Source organism: Scyliorhinus torazame, chromosome 3 (genome assembly GCF_047496885.1).
Source record: "Scyliorhinus torazame isolate Kashiwa2021f chromosome 3, sScyTor2.1, whole genome shotgun sequence".
Taxonomy (NCBI): domain Eukaryota; kingdom Metazoa; phylum Chordata; class Chondrichthyes; order Carcharhiniformes; family Scyliorhinidae; genus Scyliorhinus; species Scyliorhinus torazame.
In genome coordinates, this window is record NC_092709.1 from 29393387 (window position 1) to 29418561 (window position 25175).

The window sequence follows — 25175 nt, forward strand, 5'->3', positions numbered from 1 at the left end:
GGTCCAAGGGCCCCTAAATTCCTCTGAATAATATTTACCAGTGTCTCAACATTTAAAAAGTATTCTCCATCTGCATCTATTTCGCCCAATTACTTTGCCAGCCGACACCCCTTTACAGCTTCTTTATATTCTCCTCACAGTTTACTTCCACAACCAGATTTATGTCATCAGCAAATATGGCTGTACTGTCCAAGTCACTGATATAGATTTGAAATTGCTCACCTCCAAGCATTGACCCTCGTGGCACTCCACTAGTTACACCCCTGAACTCTGTTCTGCCTATTACTCAATCCATGCTAATATTTTATGCCAAATCAAATGAGCCCTTGTGCAACAATCTATTGTGTGGCACCTTATGGAATGCCTTCTGAAAATCCATATTCTCGAGACTCCTGAGTTTTCCCTTTATCCACTCTGCTGGCTAGATGCTCAAAAATGCTGACAGATTTGTCAAAAATAATTTTTCCTTCATATTGACTCTGCCCAATCAGTGATTTTTCAAGTCAAAAGGTAAGTTAATGTCCCACGTTGCAAGGTTTTGAGTCACAGAATCTTTATCGTTCAGAAGGAGGCTATTTGGCCCAATGACGCTGCCCTGGCTCTCTGAAAGAACATTCCACCTAGTCCCCTACCGTATCCCCATTACCTTGCACATTACTTCTTTTCAGACAGCAATTAAATTCTATTTTGAATACCTCGATTGAACCTGCCTCCACCACCCTCTCAGGAAAATCATGATAGATTGGGCAATGTTACAAATTTGAGTGCAACGCAAGGGCAATTTAGTGATGGGCAATAATGCTGGCCCTGCCAGCAATGCTCACATCCCGTGACTAAATTTTAAAAAAACTTCCAACTATAAAAATATATGCCTGGAGGGTATATTTTATAACTAACAAAAAAATCTGAAAATCTCAATTTTTTCCCAAAGCTTCAATTCAGAAAAAAGTTACTTTAAAATCAACACCAAATGATTCAAATAATTTTCACATGTCTTTTGTTGTAATTTTTATTAGTATATATCTGTGAAGCTTGTACCTCTAGTAGCAGTAAAACGTGTACCATTTTGATCCCTAGTCAGTTCTGTGATGATGCTTTATTACCATGATGGGTGAACTGCTGTAACAGTTTGGATATGGGCCATGACTGATCCGTGATGAACGGATCAGTCACTTCCTTAAGAAATCTTGACGTCTTTTTTTTTATATAAAAGAGTTGGTTCCCAATGACTAATATGCGCCAGTGTGGTGAGCCCGGCTGTGTAATAATGAAACTTCTCCTAATTTAGTTTCGATTTCAGTATCTAAAGACAGTCATGTAATTCCTCCAAAATGGACCGAGTTAACATTAGGCTAAATATTTTTTGGTCCGTTTCATCATCAGGTTCCCCCCCATTTAGAGCACTAAGTATCATGAAAGTTACTTGGTACAATCATTTCAGATTGTGCTCAAAAATAAGAAACTCCAACTCAGTAGCCATGGGGATGCTTACTTGGCTAAGAAAGATAGATTTTGCTTAGCATTTGTCCCGTCAAGTGATGCGATTACTTCTTTAGGTTTTCAGCTTCTTTACTCCCTTTGCAAGTATCCTACTGCTGCATGAATTTCTAGTGTCCGGATTTTAATTTTATTTTAAAGCCCTTCTCCTCAGATCCAGAAAGCTCAAATGATTTTGTCAACAAAATAAATAGCCATCTTCCCAATTGATTAATTGCCAACAAATTAGCGATTGTCTGGGAGCTGTGCAAACAAGTATCTATACTGATTTTAAATCACCAGCATCTAATGGTGCCACTGTGGCAGTCCCTCCCATCCCATGAGTCTCTAGTGTCAGCCAAAGTGTTAGAGGCGAGGCAAGACTTATTTATGGGCAACAGTATATTTTACAACATACCAGAAAGCAAACAAGGTTGATGTTATAACCTGCCTGCTTACCCCTGGCTGGGGACTAATGGCAATCCCAAAATCCTTTGGGACTATGAGCTTCCCCAATGAGGGGGGGCGGAGAAATCATTAGCAGATTCCCTGCATAAATAAAGCTGGCCAGTTTGGAACCGGCTAGAGGAGAGTGAGCAGCAAGGAGTTGCTGCTGTTGTATATATATGTTATTGTAAATAAATGTTATTTCTTTCTATCCTTCAACTCGCGCTGGATTCTTCGTGGCCCTCACAAAACTGGAGACGAGGGTTAAAGTGAATAGCTACCTACACTGCTGAAGCCACCTCCCTGGATTTTTGTTGGATACAGGTTGGAAGTTGTTTTCTATTACACCATGCCTATGTATGGACGTTTGGATGTTTTTGACGCTGCACTGGAACCAGTACGCACAACGGATGCGTTACTATTTCCGGGCAAACAACATCACCGAAAACGAGAGCCAGGTGGTCATATTGCTCACCGCCTGCGGCCCGCATACGTTTGGGGTGGTTAGGAGCCTTACGTACCCAGCTGCACCGGACACTAACGTTTGATGAACTTGTGAATATAGTGGGGCAACATTTTAACCCAACCCCGTCCACGATAGTCCAGCGTTACCGGTTTAATACCGCTGAGAGGATCCCAGGAGAATCCCTTGCCGATTTTCTATCCAGGCTACGCAGGATTGCGGAGTACTGTGACTATGGTGAGACCTTGTCAGAAATGGTACGCGACCGTTCGGTTTGCGGTATTAACAATGCGGCCACCCAGAGAAAGTTGTTAGCTGAGCCAGCATTGACTTTTCAGCAGGCCATTCAATAGTATTGTCCCGAGAGAGCGCATGGCAGCTCCCCGTGTGGCCCCCATTAAGGTGACAGTACGGGTCAATGGTCACCCGCTTGAGATGGAGTTGGACACTGGCGCAGCGGTCTCCGTGATCGCCCAGAGGACATTCGACCACATCAAGCAAGGTATACAGACCCTTGCAATAACCGACACACAGGCCTGGCTGGCCACCTATACGGGGGAATCATTGGACATTGCAGGAACTACGATGACGCCTGTTGTTGATGGACACCAGGAGGGGCGTTTCCCACTTATCGTGGTGCGCGGCCACAGGCCCAGCATGTTGGGTCGGGACTGGTTGCGCCATTTGCGGCTGCAGTGGCAGCACATCCTCCACAAACAGTTTCTGGAGGGTTGACTGAGGTGCTTGGACGGTACCCAGATGTATTCCAGCCCGGTTTGGGGAAAATAAAAGGGGCCGTAGCCCGTATCCAAATCGAACCAGGAGCCACGCCGCGCTATTTCCGGGCGCGCCCAGTGCATTACACCTTGCTCGAGAAGGTAGAAGGGGAGCTCACTCATTTGGAGACTTTGGGTATTATCAGGCCGGTCCGTTTCGCTGACTGGGTAGCACCAATTGTACCTGTAATGAAGCCAGATGCCACAGTTCGCTTGTGCGGCGACTATAAACTTAGTGAATACGGCTTCCTGGCTCGACCGATAGCAGTGTTTCTGAAACCTTTTTTTCTGGGGACCCATTTTTACCAACCAGCTAACCTTCGGGACCCACGCCGGCTGATCTTCGCGGCCCACACCCGCAGACCTTAGCGGCCCACACCAGCCAACATTCGCGGCCCACGTTGGCTGACCTGCGTGACCCACCATTTTCTCTGACCGTGCAATGTTTAGGTGACCCTCCAATTTCTAGAGGATGCATTTTTTTTCCTGTAAACTTTGATCAAATAAAAACTCCCCCGAACTTTAAAAAAAAAGCTGCGACTGTATAAAAAAAAATGCGGCCGCATTGCGCATGCATGCCGATGAGCGGCGAGCGCAGCCTCATTTTTAAAAATGTGTTTGTGGCCAATTCGAAGGCCGCTTGCAGCCGGCGTTATTAAAAGCCGGCTACTGTGGCTGTTGCGCGCGGATTTGCACGATCGGAAGCGCCGCGACCCTCCCGACACTCGCCTGGGACCCACCAGTGGGTCGCTCCCCCGACTTTGACAATGCCTGGCATAGAGGATCTCTACGTGAAGCTTGCAGGCGGACTCTCGTTCACGAAAGTAGATATGAGTCACGCCTACCTACAGTTGGAGCTGGACCCTACCTCCGGCCATTTGTAATGATTAATACCGGGGCCTGTATGAATATACACGGTTGTCCTTTGGGGTTTCCTCTGCCTCCGCTATTTTTTAACGCGTCATGGAGGGCATTTTGAGAGGTTTACCGCGTGTCGCTGTCTATTTAGACGTTTTGATTACAGGGACGTCGGAGCAGGAACATTTGGAAAATTTGGAGGCTGTCCTTAGACACTTTTCAGAGGCTGGAGTCCGTTTACGTTGCACAAAGTGCGTCTTTCAGGTGAAGGAAGTAGTCTACCTGGGTTATCGGGTGGACCGCGAAGGTTTGCACCCCGTCGCAGAGAAGGTGTGCGCAATTCAATAGGCCTCCGTCCCGACCGACTCTTTGCATCTTCATTCTTTTCTCGGCCTCGTAAACTATTACGGGAAGTTCCTCCCCAATCTGGCAACTACACTTGCCCCATTGCACCTTCTGCTAAAGAAGAATCACACTTGGGTTGGGGTCAGCCGCAAGAAACCACATTCCGGCGGGAAAAACAACAATTGTCGTTGTCTGGTTTACTAACCCACTATGATCCTGGAAAGCCTTTGCTCATCACGTGATGCATCCCGGTATGGTATTGGGGCCGTCCTGTTCCACAAGATGGAGAACGGGGCCGAGCGGCTGATAGCTTTCGCCTCCTGCACATTGACTGCAGCGGAAATACGTGCAGATCGAGAAGGAGGGCCTGGCGGTGAAATGCTTCCACCAGTACGTGTATGGCCGACACTTCACTATCGTGACTGATCATAAGCCTCTGCTGGGACTTTTCCGAGGATAATACCGCCCATTGCTTCCGCACGGATCCAGCGCTGGGCTTTGTTGCTCGCTGCATACGAGTATTCTCTGGAGCACAAACCAGGAACCCAGATAGCAAATGCCGATGCACTGAGCCGATTGCCTTTATCGACCGGCCCCATGTCGACCCCCACGACCGGTGAGGTAGTTGCTACCCTAAATTTTATGGACACCTTGCCTGTCACGGCATCACAGATCCGTGAGTGGACCCAGACGGAGCCAGTCCTGTCAAAGGTTCGGCACATAGTCCTGTATGGTGTGCAGCATAGACAGCTCCCAGGCGAGTTGCGGGCATTTTCCTCCAAGCTGTCAGAATTTAGCGTGGAATACGGTATCCTCTTGTGGGGGATGCGTGTGATTGTCCTGGAAAAAGGACAGGAGCTGATACTAAGAGACTTGCACAATGGGCATCCGGGTCTGACCAAAATGAAAATGTTAGCCTGGAGTTATGTCTGGTGGCCAGGCCTCGACACCGACATTGAGAAGGTGGCCCAAAACTGCTCCATTTGCCAGGAGCATCAGAAGCTTCTGCCGGCCGCGCCCCGACATCACTGGGAATGGCCAGGGCGGCCTTGGGCGCGATTGTATGAGGATTTCGCCGGCCCTTTCCAAGGATCCATGTTCCTTCTATTGATCGATGCCCAGTCTAAATGGTTAGAGGTGCATAAGATGGTAGGTACAGCGTCCTGCGCAACAATCGAGAAGATGAGTTTGTCTTTCAATACGCATGGTCTCCCTGAGGTGCTGGTCACTGACAACGGCACTCCGTTCACAAGTGAGGAGTTTGCGAGGTTTATGAAGATGAACGGCATCCGCCATATCGGCACCGCCCCATACTACCCGGCTTCAAATGGGTTGGCGGAACGCGCCGTGCACATTCAAATGAGGCCTAAAGAAGCAGTCTTCCGGGTCGATGGACACGAGACTGGCTCGTTTTTTGTTTTCAGATAGGACCACCCCACATGCTGTGACTGGGGTAGTTCCCGCGGAACTCCTAATGGGCCGGAGACTTCGCAACCGCCTTAGCATGGTTTTCCCGGACATTGGCGCAAAAGTACAGCGCACACAAGAACGGCAGGGACATGTTTTTTCTCGGCATCGGCTGATATGGCAGTTTGCGCACAGTGACCCAGTGTTCGTTCGGAATTTTGCTGGTGGTGCCCACTGGGTCCCTGGCGTAATCTTTTGCAAAACGGGCCTATCTCTTACCAGGTGCAAGCCCAGGGCCGTCTCCAGCGCACGCATGTAGACCACGTTGGATCCAGAAGACCATCCCTTCCAAAGATTCCCTGCCCTCAGAGCTCATTTCTACAGCCACAGAGACCAGACACAATGGAAAGTATTCCTCACAATCTTCCTCTGGTGCCGCACGCAAAGCCTGCGCAGGTTGTTGCAGAACCGTGTGGAGATAGGGACACCAAGATGACGGAGGCAGCGGATTCCGACTCCGAGATGGAGACACAGGACGCCTCAGAGGGGGAATCCTCGGGCTGTGGATGTACAACCGTTACGCCCTTCATTACGGAAGCGCCGTTCTCAGTCTTGTTACATGCCGCCCGATCCAGCGCCTCGTGCAAATGGTGTCCGGCCTGTGGCAAAAAGAGTCCGACGCCCTCCTTCACCAGGGTCTTCGGTGGATTCCTTAGACTTTGTGGGGGGGGGGGAGGAGATGTTATAACCTGCCTGCTTACCACTGGCTGGGGACTAATGGCAATCCCACAATCCTTTGGGGAAGCTCATACTCCCAATGAGGGGGGTGGAGAAATCGTTAGCAGATTCCCTGCATAAATAAAGCTGGCCAGTTTGGAACCGGCTAGAGGAGAGTGAGCAGCAAGGAGTTGCTGCTGCTGTTGTATATATATTTTATTGTAACTAAATGTTATTTCTTTCTATCCTTCAACGCGTGCTGGATTCTTCGTGGCCCTCACAAAAGTTTATTTATATGCAAGTAGCAGAGCAAATATAGTCTATTTAAAAAGAATGTTAAAAACTGCAAAGAGAACTCATATGTGCAAAATCAATTACAGTTACAGAAATGATCCACAGTGGGATTAACCAATCATCTCCATTCTGGCCAAGAATAGTAGTGTCACTACATGCAGCCTGCCTTGTCTGTGGATAGCTGATCGATCATGGGGCTGTCTGGGGAAGGTACTCCCGGGGCTGTCTGGGTAAGGTACCCCCATTAAGTTAAAACACATGAAAACCAATCATTTCCAAGTCTTTGGTGGGGAAAAATGGCCAAAGCATTGCTAACAATGACAGCACATAGGTATCAGACATCAGATAAAGTTCAATGTAAAGAACTGTAAGGGGATACATTTTGAAAGAAGTGTAAGGTAAGTGCATGCAACACTATATGTGAAACCTGAGAGTAAAGAAAGAGAATTATGGATTCAGATACATAAACTATTAAAAATAGAGGATGACTTGAGAAGGCTGATTTTAAAAAAGCACAGAAAACCCTAGGTTTAATAAATAAGGATAGAGTGCAAAAAGCAAGAGATAAAGCTGAACCTATCCAAATCATTCACGAGACTGTGGTTAGATTAGTGCATCCGGTTTTAAGAATCTTACAAAGAGGCTACACAATGTGTGTGAAAGAGATTAATTAATCGTGAGAGGCTTTATTTGGAGGGAAGATAAGAAATGGGGCTCATGACATTATAATAAAAGGGAAGATCTGATAAAGGCACAGAAAATTCTGAGCTTTTAATAAGGTGCATGCAACATTGCCCAGTCTCAGCTCATTTGCTGCTGAAACTCATTGATGTCTTTATTACCTCTAGAACTTGACTGTTCGAATGCACTCCCGACTGTTCTCCCACATTGTACCCATTGTAAACTTTAGATTATCCAAACCTTTGCTGCTCATGTCTTAACTTGCAGAAAATCCCATTCCCCTCATCCCTGTGCTCGCTGACCTAGACTGGCACTTGGTCAAGCAACATCTTGATTTTAAAATTCAACTCTCTCCATGGCTTTGCCCATCCCTATGTCTGTAACATCCTCCAGCCCCACAAGCCTGTGAGTTATACTCCTCTAATTCCAGCATCTTGAGCATTCCCAATTTTAATTGCTCCACCATAGGTGGTTGTTCTTTCACTTGTCTAATAAATAAGGAGGTGATCAGGGGTCATGGAGAGAAGGCAGGACAATGTTAAAGGCTCTCTAAGCTGTTGTACATCAGAACACATGTTGGGTATACCCCAATTATAGAGGAATAAGTTTTCAAAAGAATGGGAAATGTTGAATATTGTTTTCAACAGAGGATTGTTAGGTCATAAAATCTCTCATCAGAAACAGCGATGAAAGTTATATTTGTAAGTTTTAGCAAGAATGGTGGAAAAAGGGAAGACAATGCTTTTGGACTAGGCAGCAGAACGAGCCTTACATGGATAGGATTTCAAAGAGCCAGCGCAGAAACCATATGCGTGCTACCATTCTATGACTTCATCATTTTATGTAGAAAACATTAAATGCTTAGAAATGTAGAAGCTTACAGCACAGAAGATTCACCAAGTCTGCAGTGACTTTTCCCTGGGGCAATCTAAAACCAATTCAATTTCCTGTGCCCCTGGGCTGTTTTAAAATGTTTATCCACATTTCCCTTCAAAGAAATCTCAATTATTTACTCCCAGTGGCAGACTACTCCTCCCTCAAACTTTGCCCAAAGACATTTCTCCTAATCCCCCTTTCACTTTTGAGGATTTTAAATTGACGACCCATTGTCACTGACTCACCAACCAAAAGGGAGGGGATTTGAATGTGCAAATTGCACGATTCATTCCATACAGTTTTCTTTATTTCTGTCTACATTTAATTCTTGTAAGTAAATCCAACTTGTAGTTTTAGATTGAACAAGAGGGTGGCACGATGGTGCAATGGTTAGTACTGCTGCCTCACGATACCGAGGACCCGGGCTTAATCCCGGCCCCGGGTCACTCTCCGTGTGAAGTTTGCACATTCTTTCCGTGTCTGCTTGGGTCTCACCCCTACAACTCAAAAACATGTACAGGGTAGGTGAATTGGCCACGTTAAAGTGCCCCTTAATTGGAACAAAAAAGAAGTGGGTATTCAGTTTATTACAAAATATTGATGGCAACAATTTTTTTTTAAAGTTATCAGAGAAGACCAGAGTGCACAATGAAAATCCAGTGCAATTGTGGTTTAAAAAAAAAAAAAATCCTGTAAAAGGTTAATTGTGAAATCTGAGTTACAGTAGCCGTTACTAGGAAAAATAAAATTATAATTTTGGATTATAACATCCGTAATGGAAACTGTAATTCCATTGTGTGCTTCCAGGCGGAAACCTCATTAATAAACATTGAAAATTCAGGAATGTGCTGTGCATAATTTTTCAAGATTTTATTTAAATGGTTAAAAAATTATGTGAGCATGTGCTACAATTCTGATGTGCATTTCCATTAGGCATACCTCCCTTGCAGGAGCACAAAATCACAAAGTGAACACAAGTTTTTTGCTGCACTCTTCTTGAACCGAAGCAACTCTATCTGACTCAAAATGTAACAAGAATGACCAAGTCATGGCAGCACGGTGGCGCACTGCTGCTTCATGGCGTCGAGGTCCCAGGTTCGATCCCGGCTCTAGATCACTGTCCGTGTGGAGTTTGCACATTCTCCCCGTGATTGCGTGGGTTTCACCCCCACACCCAAAGATGTGCAGGTTAGGTGGATTGGCCATGCTAAATTGCCCCTTAATTGGAAAAAATGAATTGGGTACTCTAAATTTATTTTTACAAATGACTAAATCACAGACACATTTTCACATAGACAAAGCACTTTTAATAACACTTGATCTTTGTCTCAAGAAAAATAGGAAGCAAAATAAGTTTGCTCACCAGTTCCTTACAGGAAGGTTTATATTAGGAAATCTCAATTTCCTCTCTCCACAATATGATTTGTCTCACTTCTGCATTTACATTGGATGGCAAATGGACCTCTGCTGATGTAAATTGGGAAATTGAAATAAAGGTGAGAGAAATATCAACAAGAATTTTCAATGATACTGTCGGAGAAAAGCTGCAACAGTATCTAAGCTGCTGTTAGGTGGCATAGGCCACATTATGATCAGTTGGCTGGTTGAAGAGGCAATGTTTACAGGTTCTCCAATTTAATTGTTTGAGAAAACTCTACAATAGTGTATCACATCACACATTTAGACAGATACAACACCTTTACTGAAATAGAGGATATCTCAACTACAGCCTTTGCTCCAAATGAAATAATCACTTGTATATGAATGTGTGCCTGCCAGATACCTTTTGGAGTCAGTGATGTCAGTTACTTCCTTACGTAGCCCTGCATCTTAGTTTCATGGGAGCTGACTCGCTGTCCTAAGGCTACTTGTACAATAACATAACCAAGGGATTTAACAATTGCAACCATTTGTGATCTGATGGAATAAATGTGTCTTTTACACATTTTCAATCACGGGGTGGCACAGTGGTTAGCACTGCTGCCTCATGGCACCGAGGACCTTGGTTTGATCCAGACATGTGGAGTCTCCCCGTGTCTGCATGGGTCTCACCCCCACAACCCAAAGATGTGCAGGGTAGGTGGATTGGCTACGCTAAATTGCCCCTTAATTGGAAAAAAAAGGAATTGGCTACTTTAAATTTATTTTAAAAATATATATTTTCAATCTCTTTGAAGGTGGACTGAACATATACACTTGCTGAGACAAGACTGAATCACTGCAATTTCAAGATGGCTGGACAAGTATATAAAAAAAATGCAGGCTTTATAACTATAGGCACAGAGTACAACAAAACAAGGACGTACTGCTAAACCATTATTAGTAACTGGTTATGCCTCAGCTGAATGAAATGAAAGGAAAATGAAATCAGGGAGAATTCAGAATGTCCAATTCGCCGAATAAGTACGTCCTTCGGGACTTGTGGGAGGAAACCCACGCGGACACGGGGAAAACATGCAGACTCCACGCAGACAGTGACCCAAGCCGGGAATCAAACCCGGGTCCCTGGCGCTGTGAAGTAACTGGCTAAACATTCAAAAAGGAAACATTTAAAGACTATGGTCAAGGAGCAGGAGAGTAGGACTAATTGAATAATTCTTTCAAAGAGGCAGCCTAGTCATGCTGTGAGGAATATCCTTCTTGTGTGCTGTCCGATTCTACCATTGTACATTATGGATAAACTGCTTTATTTCCTATTAACCGAGTACCTAGAACATCTTAAAAAGTAAGGGTAAATAAAAATGAGCATACTACAGTATCCTCCTACACTGTGCCTTTCTTGCTTACACTTATGCAAATTTCTGAACTCTTCCTCCAATACAACTTCCGCCCTGGAGTGTTCTGCTGCCTGACTACCTCTAACTCTCACAATGTTCCCTCCGGCCTCTGACAAATTAGCATTTCTCCAATTTGGGCATTGTGTGCCTTCAGCTGTCTAAACCCTAAAATCTGGAATTTCTTCCCCAAATCTTTCTCACTCTTCCAATGAGTCAGTGGTAAATCTATGCAATACATCCCTGAGAAAGATGGTGGAAGCATGTCGTATTGATTCATTTAAATTGGATTTAGCTCAGGAGATTATACTTTGGGACATATTTGGATAATTTGAGACATAGAATCCCTCCAGTGCAGGAAGCTGCTATTCGGCCCATCGAGTCTGCTCCGACCCCCAGAAGAGCACTATACCCAGGTTCACTCTCCCGCCCTATCCCTGTAACCCCGTAACCCAACCTGAACATCCCTACACACTAAGGGACAATTTATGTGGCCAATGAACCTAACCTGCACCATCTTTCGACTGTGGGAAGATACCAGAGCACTTTGAGGAAACCGACGCAGACACGGGGAGAATATACACACAGGAGAAAGTACAAACTCCATACAGTGATCTAAGGCTGGAACTGAATCCGGGTCCCTGGTTTGGGAGAATTTTCCATCTTCAAAGCTTCCCAACAATTAATGTACAAACTCTATACAATGATCCAAGGCTGGAACTGAATCCGGGTCCCTGGCACAGTGAGGCAGCAATGCCAACCACTGTGCAAGTCTAGCATGTTTGGGAGAATTTTCATTCTCCAAAGCTTCCCAGCATTTTGGTTGATGGACTCTTTTCAAATGGATTTATAATTACAAAAGCACTCCCTCACCATAATTAAATTATAGTACAATAAACTTGCGCAAATGATGTGTTGAAGGAACATTGCCAGAGCTATCCATTATAGTGAATAAAAGCAAATTACTGCAGATGCTGGAATCTGAAACGAAAGAGAAAATGCTGGAAAATCTCAGCAGGTCTGGCAGCATCTGCTGTAGGGAGAGAAAAGTGCTAACATTTCGAGTCCGCTGACTCTTTGTCAAAGCCATTATAGTGAATATTGATGTGACCAGTGATGTGAAAATGTTCATATTTTCTTCAGTGGAAAGGTAACCTTACTGGTTCAGTAACATTCCTGTTGAACACTTTATCACATACCTTCCTACTCGGACTTTTGTTGGACACAACAATTTTTTTTCAGCTGTAACCTTCAGCCAGCTGCCTACTCACTGTACAGCTGCTGACTGTCTCAGGGTTCTTCCCTCACCCGTTGTTGTGTACCAGCCTGTCTGCACTAGATTATTGCTGTCAGACTGCCTGGTTTGTAAAATATCTGCCTTTGGGACACCACTCAACCAAGATGGCTAACATTGTGCACTGGCCCTGCACCATCACAGCACTGACCCCATTCATATTGTTTTGTGGACTTCCTGGAAATGTCTCTGGACTATCCCCTCCAAGCTTGAGAACCCACTGCTGGAAATAAATTGATAGAGTAATTGCCATGACTACTCAACAACTGCATTAAGATTGTAACATGCAATAACTAGGATGGTACAAGGCAAACTATGTGATCTTTGGTCTTTGTGTTTAGTAACTCCTATAGTCATTTGGGATCCAAACATAGTTGATATTATCTCTGCTGGCTAACAACAAGGAATACTATTGTTTGCGCTAAAAGCTTATTAGGCCAGCTATTTCCAATATAATTGTGACAATTTTGTGCACAAATCTCAAATTTTCCAAAAACTCCATTATTCAATTGTGTGGGACAGAGTTCACTGTTGCCCTGTTTTAGCTTGTCTGATTGGTAAGTCAATAGTTTGGTTAAACTGACCTCCTCACTCAGAGGCATCATATAGGTTGTCAATGAGACATTTTTTTTTTTTTACACTGGTCCAGGAGGTATCCTCTTTTAACGCTGAGGGTTAGTTATGGGACAGTGGAAGAAGTGTAATAAAGCAATAAATTATACCAATGTAAAACATTGTAAGTATTCTCTTGCTTACAATCAAAATAGTTCACCCCAAACACTCCAATCCAGTTTTACACACTCTGATGGGAAAGTTTGTAGTTTTGCTTGCTTTTGTGTTGAAAATCAACGCAACTCGACATATCTAAATTCAGTCAGTTATTGCCGCTGAAGGTAACTAACCAAACATTGAAGTGTTGACAGGATTGTACGAGGGACAGTTAAACATAAACGCTCGGGAGTTATGCGTGTGTGTGTGTATGTACTCCAAATAATTATTTGGAAATGGCTCCTCCGGTTAAAAAAAACTGGGTTGAGATGAGCCTGTCAAAATCTACTTTACTTCTTTGCAAAGAGAGGATGAGGAAGAGAGCACCTGAAGATGTCGAATGCGATTTTACTTCGAACAGGTTACCGCCAGAGCACCAGCCCTTTCAGAGTTTAAAACGTGTGACCATGGGAATCCGAAATGAAAGCAGAAAAACAAAGTTCAGCCCCGCTTCCAACTGACTGGCCCGTTGAATAAATCCAGTGTTTCGTTTTAAAACTCTCCTTGTTAGACTTCCTCTTGGCGCGCCTTGTTAAAAGATGACCACAAACCAGGGGCACGGTTACTATTGCAAAGGGTTAAGGTTGTTGGCAGCAGCAGGCCGCCCGCCCCTTGTTACCTGTCCCTTCTCGGAGAAACAAATCCGTCCAAACTCTCAACAATGTTACCGTCCGTGCTGTTCCCGGCTGCGAACGCCCCTTTCCTTCCTTCTTTTCTTTTATTCATGCCATGCCTTAAAAAATCGGCCCAACTGCCGACCTGTCCTTTTTTTTGTCTCTCTGACTCCAATAAACATCCGAGGCAGCCAGCTCAGAGGGCGTTGGCGCAGGCGCAACGGCAGCGGATCCCGCCTGAGAGGTCGCGCAGGCGCACCGTGCAAGCGGGTACAGCGGAGGGGGGCGCAGGCGCGATGGCGGCGGGTGGGCAGGTCCCGCCGGAAGGGCGCAGGCGCCGGATAGGTCCAGCTCGGGCGGCGTTGGCGCAGGCGCGGTGGCGGCGGGTGGGTCCAGTTGGGACCTGGAATGTGGTGACGTTGTGGAACCTCTGGCGGTTGGAGGCGCGAGCGGCGGCGGCTTGTTCTTTGTTGTCGGCGGCGGCGGCGGGAGACAAGAGGGGAGAAAGAAGGGAGAGATGAACGTGGACCGGATTGAGCTGTGTGAGAGCCTGTTAACCTGGGTAAGCGAGGGGGAGAGGCTCAGAGCCAAGACGGCGAACAATTGTCGCTTTGTCCGGTGGCGGGCCGGTACGGTGTGCTGTCACCGCCGCCGATCGGCACGAAGCCTTCACCCGGAGCTGGGCATAACCCCAGCTGGGGGTGGAGGAGGAGGGGGCCCTGTCGCCGCTTTTGTCGCCAGACGCTGCGGTTAATGACACGGCCGCCATTTGTCTGGCTTGGTTGTATGTGTCTGTGAAACTGGCTCCCCATCTTCAGCCTCTGCGGAACCTGCGCGCAGTTGACAGCGACCGTGCTGGGCACCGGCATCAGCAGCATCTGTGTTGGTATGTGCCAATTGACAGCGCAACCTCTGTGTCTTTCACTTCGATTTACATGTGACACAGCGCGGAAAAAAAAACATTCGTCCTTTGGTGTTTATACTGTACGGAAACCTGCCCCCCTCCCCTCCCGTCCCCATTGCACCCACCTCTTCTCAATCCATCACTATACCTTTCTGTTCTTGCCTATCTGGTTTCCCTTTGAAAGCACCCAAGCAAGCCACTTTGTGGGGTAGTGATTTCCACATTGTAACCACTCCTTGAGTAAAATATATGTCTCCTTATTTCCCTCTTGGACTTGCTGGCAACTATCTTGTGTTTTCAGCCTCTATCTTTGGAGTCTCCCGCAAGTAAAATAATTCCTGGTCTCTGTCCATCCAACCCAGTAATAAATATAAAAACAAAATGCTAGAAATACTCAGCAAGTCTACCAGTGTCGGTGACGAGAGAAACAAGAGTTGACATTTCATGTCTGTGACCTTTCACCAGAACTCAAATATTAACTTGACATCCCCTTGGAAAGCAAAATATTCCGGATGCAGGAATTTTAAATAAGTTCACAAAGTGCTGGAAATACTTTGTTGCTCCAGTAATATTTATGGAGAGAGAAACACAGCTAATGTTTCAGGTCCATGACATTTCATCATGTTTCTCCTTCACAGGTGTTGCCCGACCTAAGTATTTCCAGCATTTTCTGTCATGTCTATTCTTTTCTGTAAACTCTTAGAGCTGTTCCTATCCTTTCAAATTATTTTCTGAGCTTCATCTAGTAGGAACTTAGGAACAGGAGTAAGCCATTCTACCCGTCGAGCCCACTCTGAAATTCAACATGATCATGACTGATTGGACACTTAAATGCCTTTTACACACACTATCCTCATAACACTTTCCGTTATTGTTAATCAGAAATCTATCAATTGCTACCTTGAACGTACTCAACGACTGACCTTCCGTAGACTTTGGGGCAGAGAATTCCAAAGATTCACAACCCTTTGTCTAAAGGCGTTTTTCCTCATGTTGGTCCGAAGTGGCACTCCCGCTATTCTGAAATTGTCTCCTGGTTCTAGACTCCCCAACTAAGGGAAACAACATCTTACCTGCATTCAACCTGTCTATTCCTTAAGTATTTTGTAAGTTTCAATGAGATCACCTCTCATTCTTCGAAACTCTAGAGAATACAGATCCACTTTGCCTAATCTCTTCCCCTAAGACAGTCCTGCCATCCCCGGGATAAGTCCGGCAAACCTTCATTGCACTCCCTTTATGGCAATAATATCCTTTCTGAGGTAAGGGGACCAAATCTACACACACTACTCCAGGTGCGGTCTAACCAAGCTTCTATACAACTGAAGTAAGACCTCACTTGGGCTGAACTCAAATCCTCTTGTGATAAAGGTGTCTATGCCCCATTTGTAACTACAACTTCTATTTGTATGGCTCTTTCAATGCGGTAAAATGGCCAAAGGTACTTGACAGCAGAGTTATCAAACAGAATTTGGCACTGGCCAAAGAATCTCTTAAAAAAGGACTTGGAGGGAAGGGAGGTTTAGGCTGGGAATTGCAGAGTTTAAGGGCCTTGGCAGCTGAAGGCACAGCTGACAATCATGAAGTCATTTATAGTTAGTGAATCTCAAAGGGTCCGAATTGGAGCAGTGCAGGTGTCTTGGAGGGGTGTTTAGTTGGAGGAGATGGGGAAAGATTTGAAACTGAGGTTCAGGAATGTGTAGTTTAACCACAATTCAGTGAGCACAGCGGTGATGGGTGAATGGGAGTTAGGATCCTGGCAAAATTGTAATTACCTTTTAAGAATGTCGGAAGCTGACTAGTTTAAATAGCTTAGTGGCCATAAAGGCAAGGATATAAATTTCAACAGCAGGTGAGTGGTGGCAGGATGGAATCGGGTGATTTTATGGAGTTGCCAATATGGGGGTGGTCAGAGTGATGGTGCAGCTATGTAGTTGGAAGCTCAACTCTAGGGCAAATATGACACTAATGGTGTAAACTGTCTTGTGCAGTTTCAGTCAGTTGCTGGGGTGAATCCATGTAAACAAGAGTGAATCTTGCGAGACACTAAGCCGATGTAGATCAATGGGCACAGGTGTGATGTGTGAACTTGAGTGTAAGTTAAGATAAGGGCAGCAGAGTTCTGGACGACCTCAAGTTTACAGAGGCTAGAATGTGGGAATTTAGCCAGAGAGCATTGGAATAACCAAGCCTAGAGGTAGGCAGGACATGAATGAGGGTTTCAGCAGCAGATGAACTTCAGCTGTGCCAAGGACGGGTGAGGTTACGGAGTTGGTGGTAGGTGATATGGTGGTGGAGTGAATCTACATTTGGAAGATGAAATTGGTCATCTATGATGCAGAGATTGTGAACAGACTGTTTCAGCCTGAGAGAACAATGATATTGATGGTGCAGAAGTTGAGTTTTTGGTGTGGACTGAAGGCATTGACAGTCTTCCGAACATTTAATTGGAGGGAATTTTGGCTCATTCCAGACTGGATGCAGGCCAAGCAGTTTGACAACAGGTCAAGAGCCATGCTGAACAGATATTGAAAATTGCTGGACAGCAGATTTAAAATGACATTACAAGGCAGTTTCAAATGAATATTTGTGACCAAATATTTATTTCCTCTTGGATATGAAGAGAGACTTGTTATGTTACAGTGCTGATCATTGCATGTACTTGCTGTCATTTGAATATTGCTGAAAAGAGAAACATGTAGCCAAAGATTTTCATCATGTACTCATCAGGGTAAATGCAAGAATGCCAGAGTTCAAACGATCGCAACAATTTACATTAAAGGAGAAATGGGTACTGATTGGTTGGCAAGTCGAATCTAGCCAAGGAGTTGCCATGGCAAAATGTACCTCAATTTGAACAGATTAAGCAATTGCTCTGCTATGATGTAGTGGCTATATGAGTGGTATTTTCCACTCACAGGTTACTGCCATTAGTCCAAATAGAATGTTCTGCGCGGCAAACAGCTCAGCAAACAATTGAGCAACATCGTATGTAAATTTCAGTGCCGGTGCGATGCCAGGTACATAAACCATATGCCCCAAAGATTGGCTGATCGGATCAAATAACAAGTTCCTTCAGTTGTTTGTAATAGACAGAGCATAGACCGTACTCGACCAACCTGCACTTGCAAAACCCAAAATAAAACATCTGTCAGATGTAATTCTGTGATTGGGCAGCACTTGTTGAATAAACCTGAGTGCACTAATAGCTATACGAATGGCCCATTTAAAATAATCAGTCAAGCTCACAGCATGACTCATTTAAGCTTGCTAGAAGTGACATACATTCTTAGGTAGGGACCTATTCTTCACAAACAAAAGGAATATATTCAAGTTTTGCACCATTTTTAAATTATCCAGAAGCTTGGGGAGCCTATAGTTCCCTGTTGCTTTCTCCATGGCAACACCTCAGCTAATCAGTCAGCTTGCCGTCCAGTCAGCACCCTTTTCTCCTGTAGTGTAATTTGTTGTGATCATGTGATATTTGGTATTTTTGTGTTTGTCCTGATGAGTGAAAGACTAAAAGCTTTGGCAGTATGTCTCTTTTCAGCAGTATTCAAGTTCTGTACTACCAAATGACTGGTCCTGTCAGGTCAAGTGTAAGCTTAGTTTTTTTGTCTTTGTTGTAGTATTGCATCTCAATTAGAAAACTGGGATCCATTCAATTGTAGAACGTGAATATGTCAATCGGGTTCTTATATCTGTACCATGTTCAGGTACTGCAGTATTACCAGTATTGCTGTCTTGAAATAGAACAGTTGACATGGTGCTAAGGAAGGAGACCCAAATGCTTACCATCCTTGGACACGATCAGAACATGTGGCTGTGATTAAAGGGCCCATGAGAACACCGCTCACACCTGTCCTCCACTTCAGCAAAAAAAGACACTATCTTAGTTTTAGTCAGATGAGCCCTGTGTACCACCTTGAGTTGAATCGGGCTGAGCCATGCGCAGCAGGAGGTGGAGTTCACCCTACAAAGGGGCTCATTGCAACATCATCATCCGGAATGGGTCACCTCAGCTTCTCCCATTTCGTTCTCATCCGATCCAGCGGCGCAGATTACACTCAAATGATCCACACACAAATATTTGAGATGCTCCCCCCTCCAGACCTCACCAACATTATGATTTCCCCCAACAGGGAGGGTTGACGTGCCAAGGGAAAAGTAGGACAAGCTACAAGGGAACAAGTGTTTCCTTGATATTTGAATTTTCCTGTAAACTCCTCCAACTGCCGAACCGCCCCTCCAGAAACGGGTCTCTAAGCACCCCAGACCCTTTCCTACCCTTACCTTAAAAGTCGCATCCAAACCCGACAGCGCAAACAAATGGTTATCACACACAGGGGCCAGCAATGACAAGGCGCTCAGCTTATAGTGTTACCAGAACTGCTTCCATATCTCCAAAGTAGAAACCACCACTGGGTTTGAGGTGTACTTAAGCCTGTAAACACGACCCGCTACATGATCTCCATCCTTCTCCATATGGTATCTGGCTCCCAGAATCATCCCAGCACCTTCCCAACATTGGCCGCCCAATTATAAAGGAAAACATTGGGTAACGCCAAGCCCCCTGCAAATTCTTGGTAACTTCCCTGCCCAAATAAAATAATTTACTAGCTTGTTCATCCTAGCGAAGATTTAGCAAGGAAAATGGGGAGGCATTGGAACAGATTGAGAAACTTTGTAGAATATTTCATAATCGTCTAGATTCGAATCGTCAGGGATAGCGGAAGTCTATCCAACGCTGCAAATCGAACCTCGCCCTACTTACCAACCTGTTTGGTTAACTTATGGAAGCCAAGGCCAATCATGGGCCACTCAGATACCTAAATACCAGAAACTATCTCTGGCAAGGCGTAAAGGCAATACCCCAGATTGGTTCCCCTCCCCGGGTGATAATCAAGAATCTTATCAAATGCTCCTGCCTCCATCACTCCCTGGGGAAGAGAGTTTCAGACTCATGACCCTCTGAAAGAAAACGTTTCTCCTCACCCCCGTCTGAAGTGGAAAGCCCATTATTTTTAAATTATGTCCTCTAGTTCTAGTCTCTCCGAGAAGGGGAAACATCCTTTTGGTATCAACCCTCAATCTTTTATTATTGCCTCTCATTCTTCAAAACTCCAATGGATACATGCCCAACCTGTTCAACCTTTCCTCATAGGATAATCCCCCATCCCAGGAATCAATTGAGTGAATCTTCTCTGAACTACTTATAATGCAAATATGTCCTTTGTTAAATAAGAAGACGGAAACTGTACACAGCACTCTAGATCTGTACTTGTCAATACCCTATACAACTGTAGTAAAACATCTCTACTTTTATATTCTATTCCCTTTGCATAAAAGGACAAAATTACACTTGCTTTCCTTTTTTAAAAAAATATATTTTATTGAAATTTTTTTCCAAACAACAATTTTTCCCTCTCACAAAGCAAACGAAACAATAACAAAACAGAAATTTTTAACAATACACAGGTAACAAAACCCCATTGTCTATTGACCTAAACTAAACTAACCCCCCCCCCCCGGGTTGCTGCTGCTGGTCATCTGTCTTCCCTCTAACGTTCCCCTAGGTAGTCGAGAAATGGCTGCCACCGCCTGGTGAACCCTTGAGCCGATCCTCTCAGGGCAAACTTTATCTGCTCCAGTTTAATGAACCCCGCCATATCATTTACCCAGGTCTCCAGTCCGGGGGGTTTCGCCTCCTTCCACATGAGTAGGATCCTGCACCGGGCTACTAGGGACGCAAAGGCCACAACATCGGCCTCTTTCGCCTCCTGCACTCCCGGCTCTTCCGCAACTCCAAATAGAGCTAACCCCCAGCCTGGTTTGACCCGGGCCTTCACCACCTGCGAAATCACTCCCGTCACTCCCTTCCAATACCCTTCCAGTGCCAGGCACGCCCAAAACATATGTGCGTGGTTTGCCGGGCTCCCGCCACACCTCCCACATTTGTCCTCCACTCCAAAGAACCTGCTCAATCTTGCCCCCGTTATGGGTGCTCCAAGTAGCACCTTAAATTGAATCAGGCTAAGCCTGGCGCATGAGGAAGAGGAATTTACCCTGCTTAGGGCATCAGCCCACATACCCTCCTCTATCTCCTCCCCTAATTCTTCTTCCCACTTTCCTTTTAGTTCGCCCACGACTCCTCCCCCTCTTCCCTCATCTCTCTATAAATCTCTGACACCTTGCCCTCTCCGACCCACACCCCTGAAAGCACCCTGTCCTGTATCCCCTGTGTCGGGAGCAACGGAAATTCCCTCACCTGTTGTCTAGTAAACGCCCTCACCTGCATATATCGCAAGAAATTTCCCCGGGGCAACTTATACTTTTCCTCCAATGCTCCCAAGCTCGCAAAAGTCCCATCTATAAATAAATCTCCCACCTTCCTAATTCCCAACTGGTACCAGCTCTGAAATCCTCCATCCATTCTTCCTGGGGCGAACCTATGGTTGTTCCTGATAGGGGACCTCACCAGGGCTCCCCGCACCCCTCTCTGTCGCCTACACTGTCCCCAGATATTCAGTGTTGCCGCCACCACCGGGTTCGTGGTAAACTTTTTAGGTGAGAACGGTAGCGGCGCCGTCACCAGCGCCTCTAAACTCGTCCCTTTACAGGACTTTCTCTCCAGTCTTTTCCACGCCGCTCCCTCACCCTCCATCATCCATCTACGTACACTTGCCTTCCTAATCACTTGCTTTATCTTTAAAAAAAAAAATCTTTATTCAAATTTTCAACAAAACCCGCCCCCCCCTACAGAAAAAAGACACGAACATAAGAACACAACCCGCAAGAATTATACATAGAATTTCCACAAACTACCATAACCCCCCATATAACAAAAACACAAATAGGGAAACACCCCACCCTAACCCAAACACCACCCCAAAAGAACCCCCCCCCCCCGGGTTGCTGCTGCTGCTGCTGACCTCCTCCTAACGCTCGCGAGAAAGTCTAGGAACGGTTGCCACTGCCTGAAGAGCCCTTGCACAGACCCTCGCAAGGCAAACTTTATCCTCTCCAGCCTGATGAACCCTGCCATGTCATTAATCCAGGCTTCCACGCTAGGGGGCTTCGCACAGTAACAAAATTCTCCGCCGGGCTACCAGGGACGCAAAGGCCAGAATACCGGCCTCCTTCGCCTCCTGCACTCCCGGGCACTTGATTTATCTACACACAAGCTTTGTGATTAATGGACCAGGGCACCCAGATCCTTCTGTACCTCAAGAGTTTTACAGACTTTCCCCATTTAAATAATATGCTTTTCTATTCTTCCTGCCAAAGTGGACAAGTTTGAAGGAATAGTTCCTCCATGTAGTGTCCTAGGTCCAATCATCTTTAGCTGCTTCATAAAGTCAGAACTGGGGATATTTGCTGATGATTTTACCTTGCTGTGTTGCATTTGCAACTCCTCAAATAATGATGCAGTGTGACAAGACCCTGGACTGCATTCAGGATTGATAAGTGATAAGCAACATTCCTGTTACACAACTGTCAGATAATGATTATCTCCTTCAAGAAAGTCTAATCATGTCTCGTTGACACTTGATGACATTCTCATTATTGAATACCCCACCATCAATATCTCAGAGTCACTGTTAATCATACATTGAACATGAGCAGGTCAGAAGAACTGTGCTTCAACTCCCTTAACTCCCAAAAGCCTTTCCACCTTCTACAAGGCAAACCTAATTGAAATTTAACATAACTGCACTAACTGGGCTAAACGATCAGTGAAGAAGTTAAACGCTTCCTTGATTAAGGATGTCTGTTTCATACATTTGCCACTCCTGTAAATTAGTTAAATTGTCTATGGCTCTTGGGTTTGTGGGAATCTTTTTTATTTACCAATTTAGAGTACCCAATTCATTTTTTTCAATTAAGGGGCAATTTAGCAAGGCCAATCCATGTACCCTGCACATCTTTGGGTTGTGGGGACGAAACCCACGCAAACACGGGGAGAATGTGCAAACTCCACACGGACAGTGACCCAGAGCTGGGATTGAACCTGGGATCTAGGTGCCATGATGCAGCAGTGCTAACCACTGTGCCACCGTGCTGCCCATTTGTGGGAATCTTGAGTACAACATCAGGGGTCAATTTCTGTTTCCTTAGGTTCTTCATTAACATTTCCCTTGAGTTATCTCCTCTTCAGTGTAAACGATTGTGACTTTCCAAATCTGGTATGCATCGCACAGATGTTTTAAAGCTAATTTGCTCTTCTTTGCTCTGCTTCCTGTGCCAAGATCAGAATTGTGTAAATTACTTCAGATATTGCCATACTAGTACCTTGCACAAACGTGATGTCTCCTTGAATTTTGTATGTTTTTTTTGTACATCTTTAGATCAGCCTAACCTACTTTTCAGTAGGGGCTTGGGAACCTGAATTGTAGCTCCAGTATACAGGAGGTTGAGAGTAGTGAGGTCATGAGTAGGGTTTCAAAGTTGCAGGAGTGTACCGGCAGGCAGGAAGGTGGTTTAAAGTGTGTCTTCAATGCCAGGAGCATCCGGAATAAGGTTGGTACCTGGGACTTCGATGTTGTGGCCATTTCGGAGACATGGATAGAGCAGGGACAGGAATGGTTGTTGCAGGTGCCGGGATTTAGATATTTCAGTAAGCTCAGGGAAGGTGGTAAAAGAGGGGGAGGGGTGGCATTGTTAGTCAAGGACAGTATTATGGTGGCTGAAAGGACGTTTGATGAGGACTCGTCTACTGAGGTAGTATGGGCTGAGGTTAGAAACAGGAAAGGAGAAGTCGCCCTGTTAGGGGTTTTCTATAGGCCTCCAAAATGTTCCAGAGATGTAGAGGAGAGGATTGCAAAGATGATTCTGGATAGGAGCGAAAGCAACAGGGTAGTTGTTATGGGGGACTTTAACTTTCCAAGTATTGACTGGAAACGCTATAGTTCGAGTACATTAGATGGCTCCGTTTTTGTCCAATGTGTGCAGGAGGGTTTCCTGACACAGTATGTAGATAGGCCAATGAGAGGCGAGGCCATATTGGATTTGGTACTGGGTAATGAACCAGGACAGGTGTTAGATTTGGAGGTAGGTGAGCACTTTGGTGATCGTGACCACAATTCGATTACGTTTACTTTAGTGATGGAAAGGGATAGGTATATACCGCAGGGCAAGAGTTATATCTGGGGGAAAGGCAATTATGATGCGATGAGGCACGACTTAGGATACATCGGATGGAGAGGAAAACTGCAGGGGATGGGCACAATGGAAATGTGGAGCTTGTTCAAGGAACAGCTACTGCGTGTCCTTGATAAGTATGTACCTGTCAGGCAGGGAGGAAGTGGTCGAGTGAGGGAACCGTGGTTTACTAAAGCAGTCGAAACACTTGTCAAGCGGAAGAAGGAGACTTTTATGTAAAGATGAGACATGAAGGTTCAGTTAGGGTGCTCGAGAGTTACAAGTTAGCTAGGAAGGACCTAAAGAGAGAGCTAAGAAAAGCCAGGAGGGGACATGAGAAGTCTTTGGCAGGTAGGATCAAGGATAACCCTAAAGCTTTCTATAGATATGTCAGGAATAAAAGAATGACTAGGGTAAGAGTAGGGCCAGTCAAGAACAGTAGTGGGAAGTTGTGCTTGGAGTCCGAGGAGATAGGAGAGGTGCTAAATGAATATTTTTCATCAGTATTCACACAGGAAAAAGACAATGTTGTCGAGGAGAACACTGAGATTCAGGCTACTAGACGAGAAGGTCTTGAGGTTCATAAGGAGGAGGTGTTAGCAATTCTGGAAAGTGTGAAAATAGACAAGTCACCTGGGCCGGATGGGATTTATCCTCGGATTCTCTGGGAAGCTAGGGAGGAGATTGCTGAGCCTTTGGCCTTGATCTTTAAGTCATCTTTGTCTACAGGAATAGTGCCAGAAGACTGGAGGATAGTAAATGTTGTCCCCTTGTTCAAGAAGGGGAGTAGAGATAACCCCGGTAACTATAGACCAGTGAGCCTTACTTCTGTTGTGGGAAAAATCTTGGAAAGGTTTATAAGAGATAGGATGTATAATCATCTGGAAAGGAATAATTTGATTAGAGATAGCCAAAACGGTTTTGTGAAGGGTAGGTCGTGCCTCACAAACCTTATAGAGTTCTTTGAGAAGGTGACCAAGCAGGTGGATGAGGGTAAAGCAGTTGATGTGGTGTATATGGATTTCAGTAAAGCGTTTGATAAGGTTCCCCATGGTAGGCTACTGCAGAAAATACGGAGGCATGGGATTCAGGGTGATTTAGCAGTTTGGATCAGAAATTGGCTAGCTGGAAGAAGACAAAGTGTGGTGGTTGATGGGAAATGTTCAGACTGGAGTCCAGTTACTAGTGGTGTACCACAAGGATCTGTTTTGGGGCCACTGCTGTTTGTCATTTTTATAAATGACCTGGAGGAGGGCGTAGAAGGATGGGTGAATAAATTTGCAGATGACACTAAAGTCGGTGGAGTTGTGGACAGTGCGGAAGGATGTTACAAGTTGCAG

The 25175-nt window shown here is 45.2% G+C and overlaps 2 protein-coding genes across 13 annotated transcripts in view; one reads left to right on the top strand and one right to left on the bottom strand.

The window, feature by feature from the left end:
* LOC140408380 (E3 ubiquitin-protein ligase RNF170-like) overlaps positions 1 to 14020 on the bottom strand; it is a 57813-nt gene extending 43793 nt beyond the window's left edge. For 2 of the 8 annotated variants that reach the window (XM_072495503.1, XM_072495497.1), the window contains exon 1: positions 13504 to 14000. Coding sequence is in view for 2 of the 8 variants with exons in the window: in XM_072495502.1 (XP_072351603.1) it covers positions 13796 to 13902 (107 nt within the window). In the remaining 6 variants the exon portion in view is untranslated. The other 6 variants (XM_072495499.1, XM_072495498.1, XM_072495502.1 and 3 more) reach the window with 6 other exon arrangements.
* Positions 14021 to 14194: 174 nt separating this feature from the next.
* The window catches only part of LOC140408377 (protein Hook homolog 3), a 166546-nt gene continuing 155565 nt past the window's right edge, over positions 14195 to 25175 (top strand). For all 5 annotated transcript variants that reach the window (XM_072495491.1, XM_072495488.1, XM_072495490.1 and 2 more), the window contains exon 1: positions 14195 to 14352. In XM_072495491.1, the coding sequence (XP_072351592.1) occupies positions 14308 to 14352 (45 nt within the window). In that variant the 5' untranslated portion in view covers positions 14195 to 14307. The remainder of the gene's footprint in view (positions 14353 to 25175) is intronic.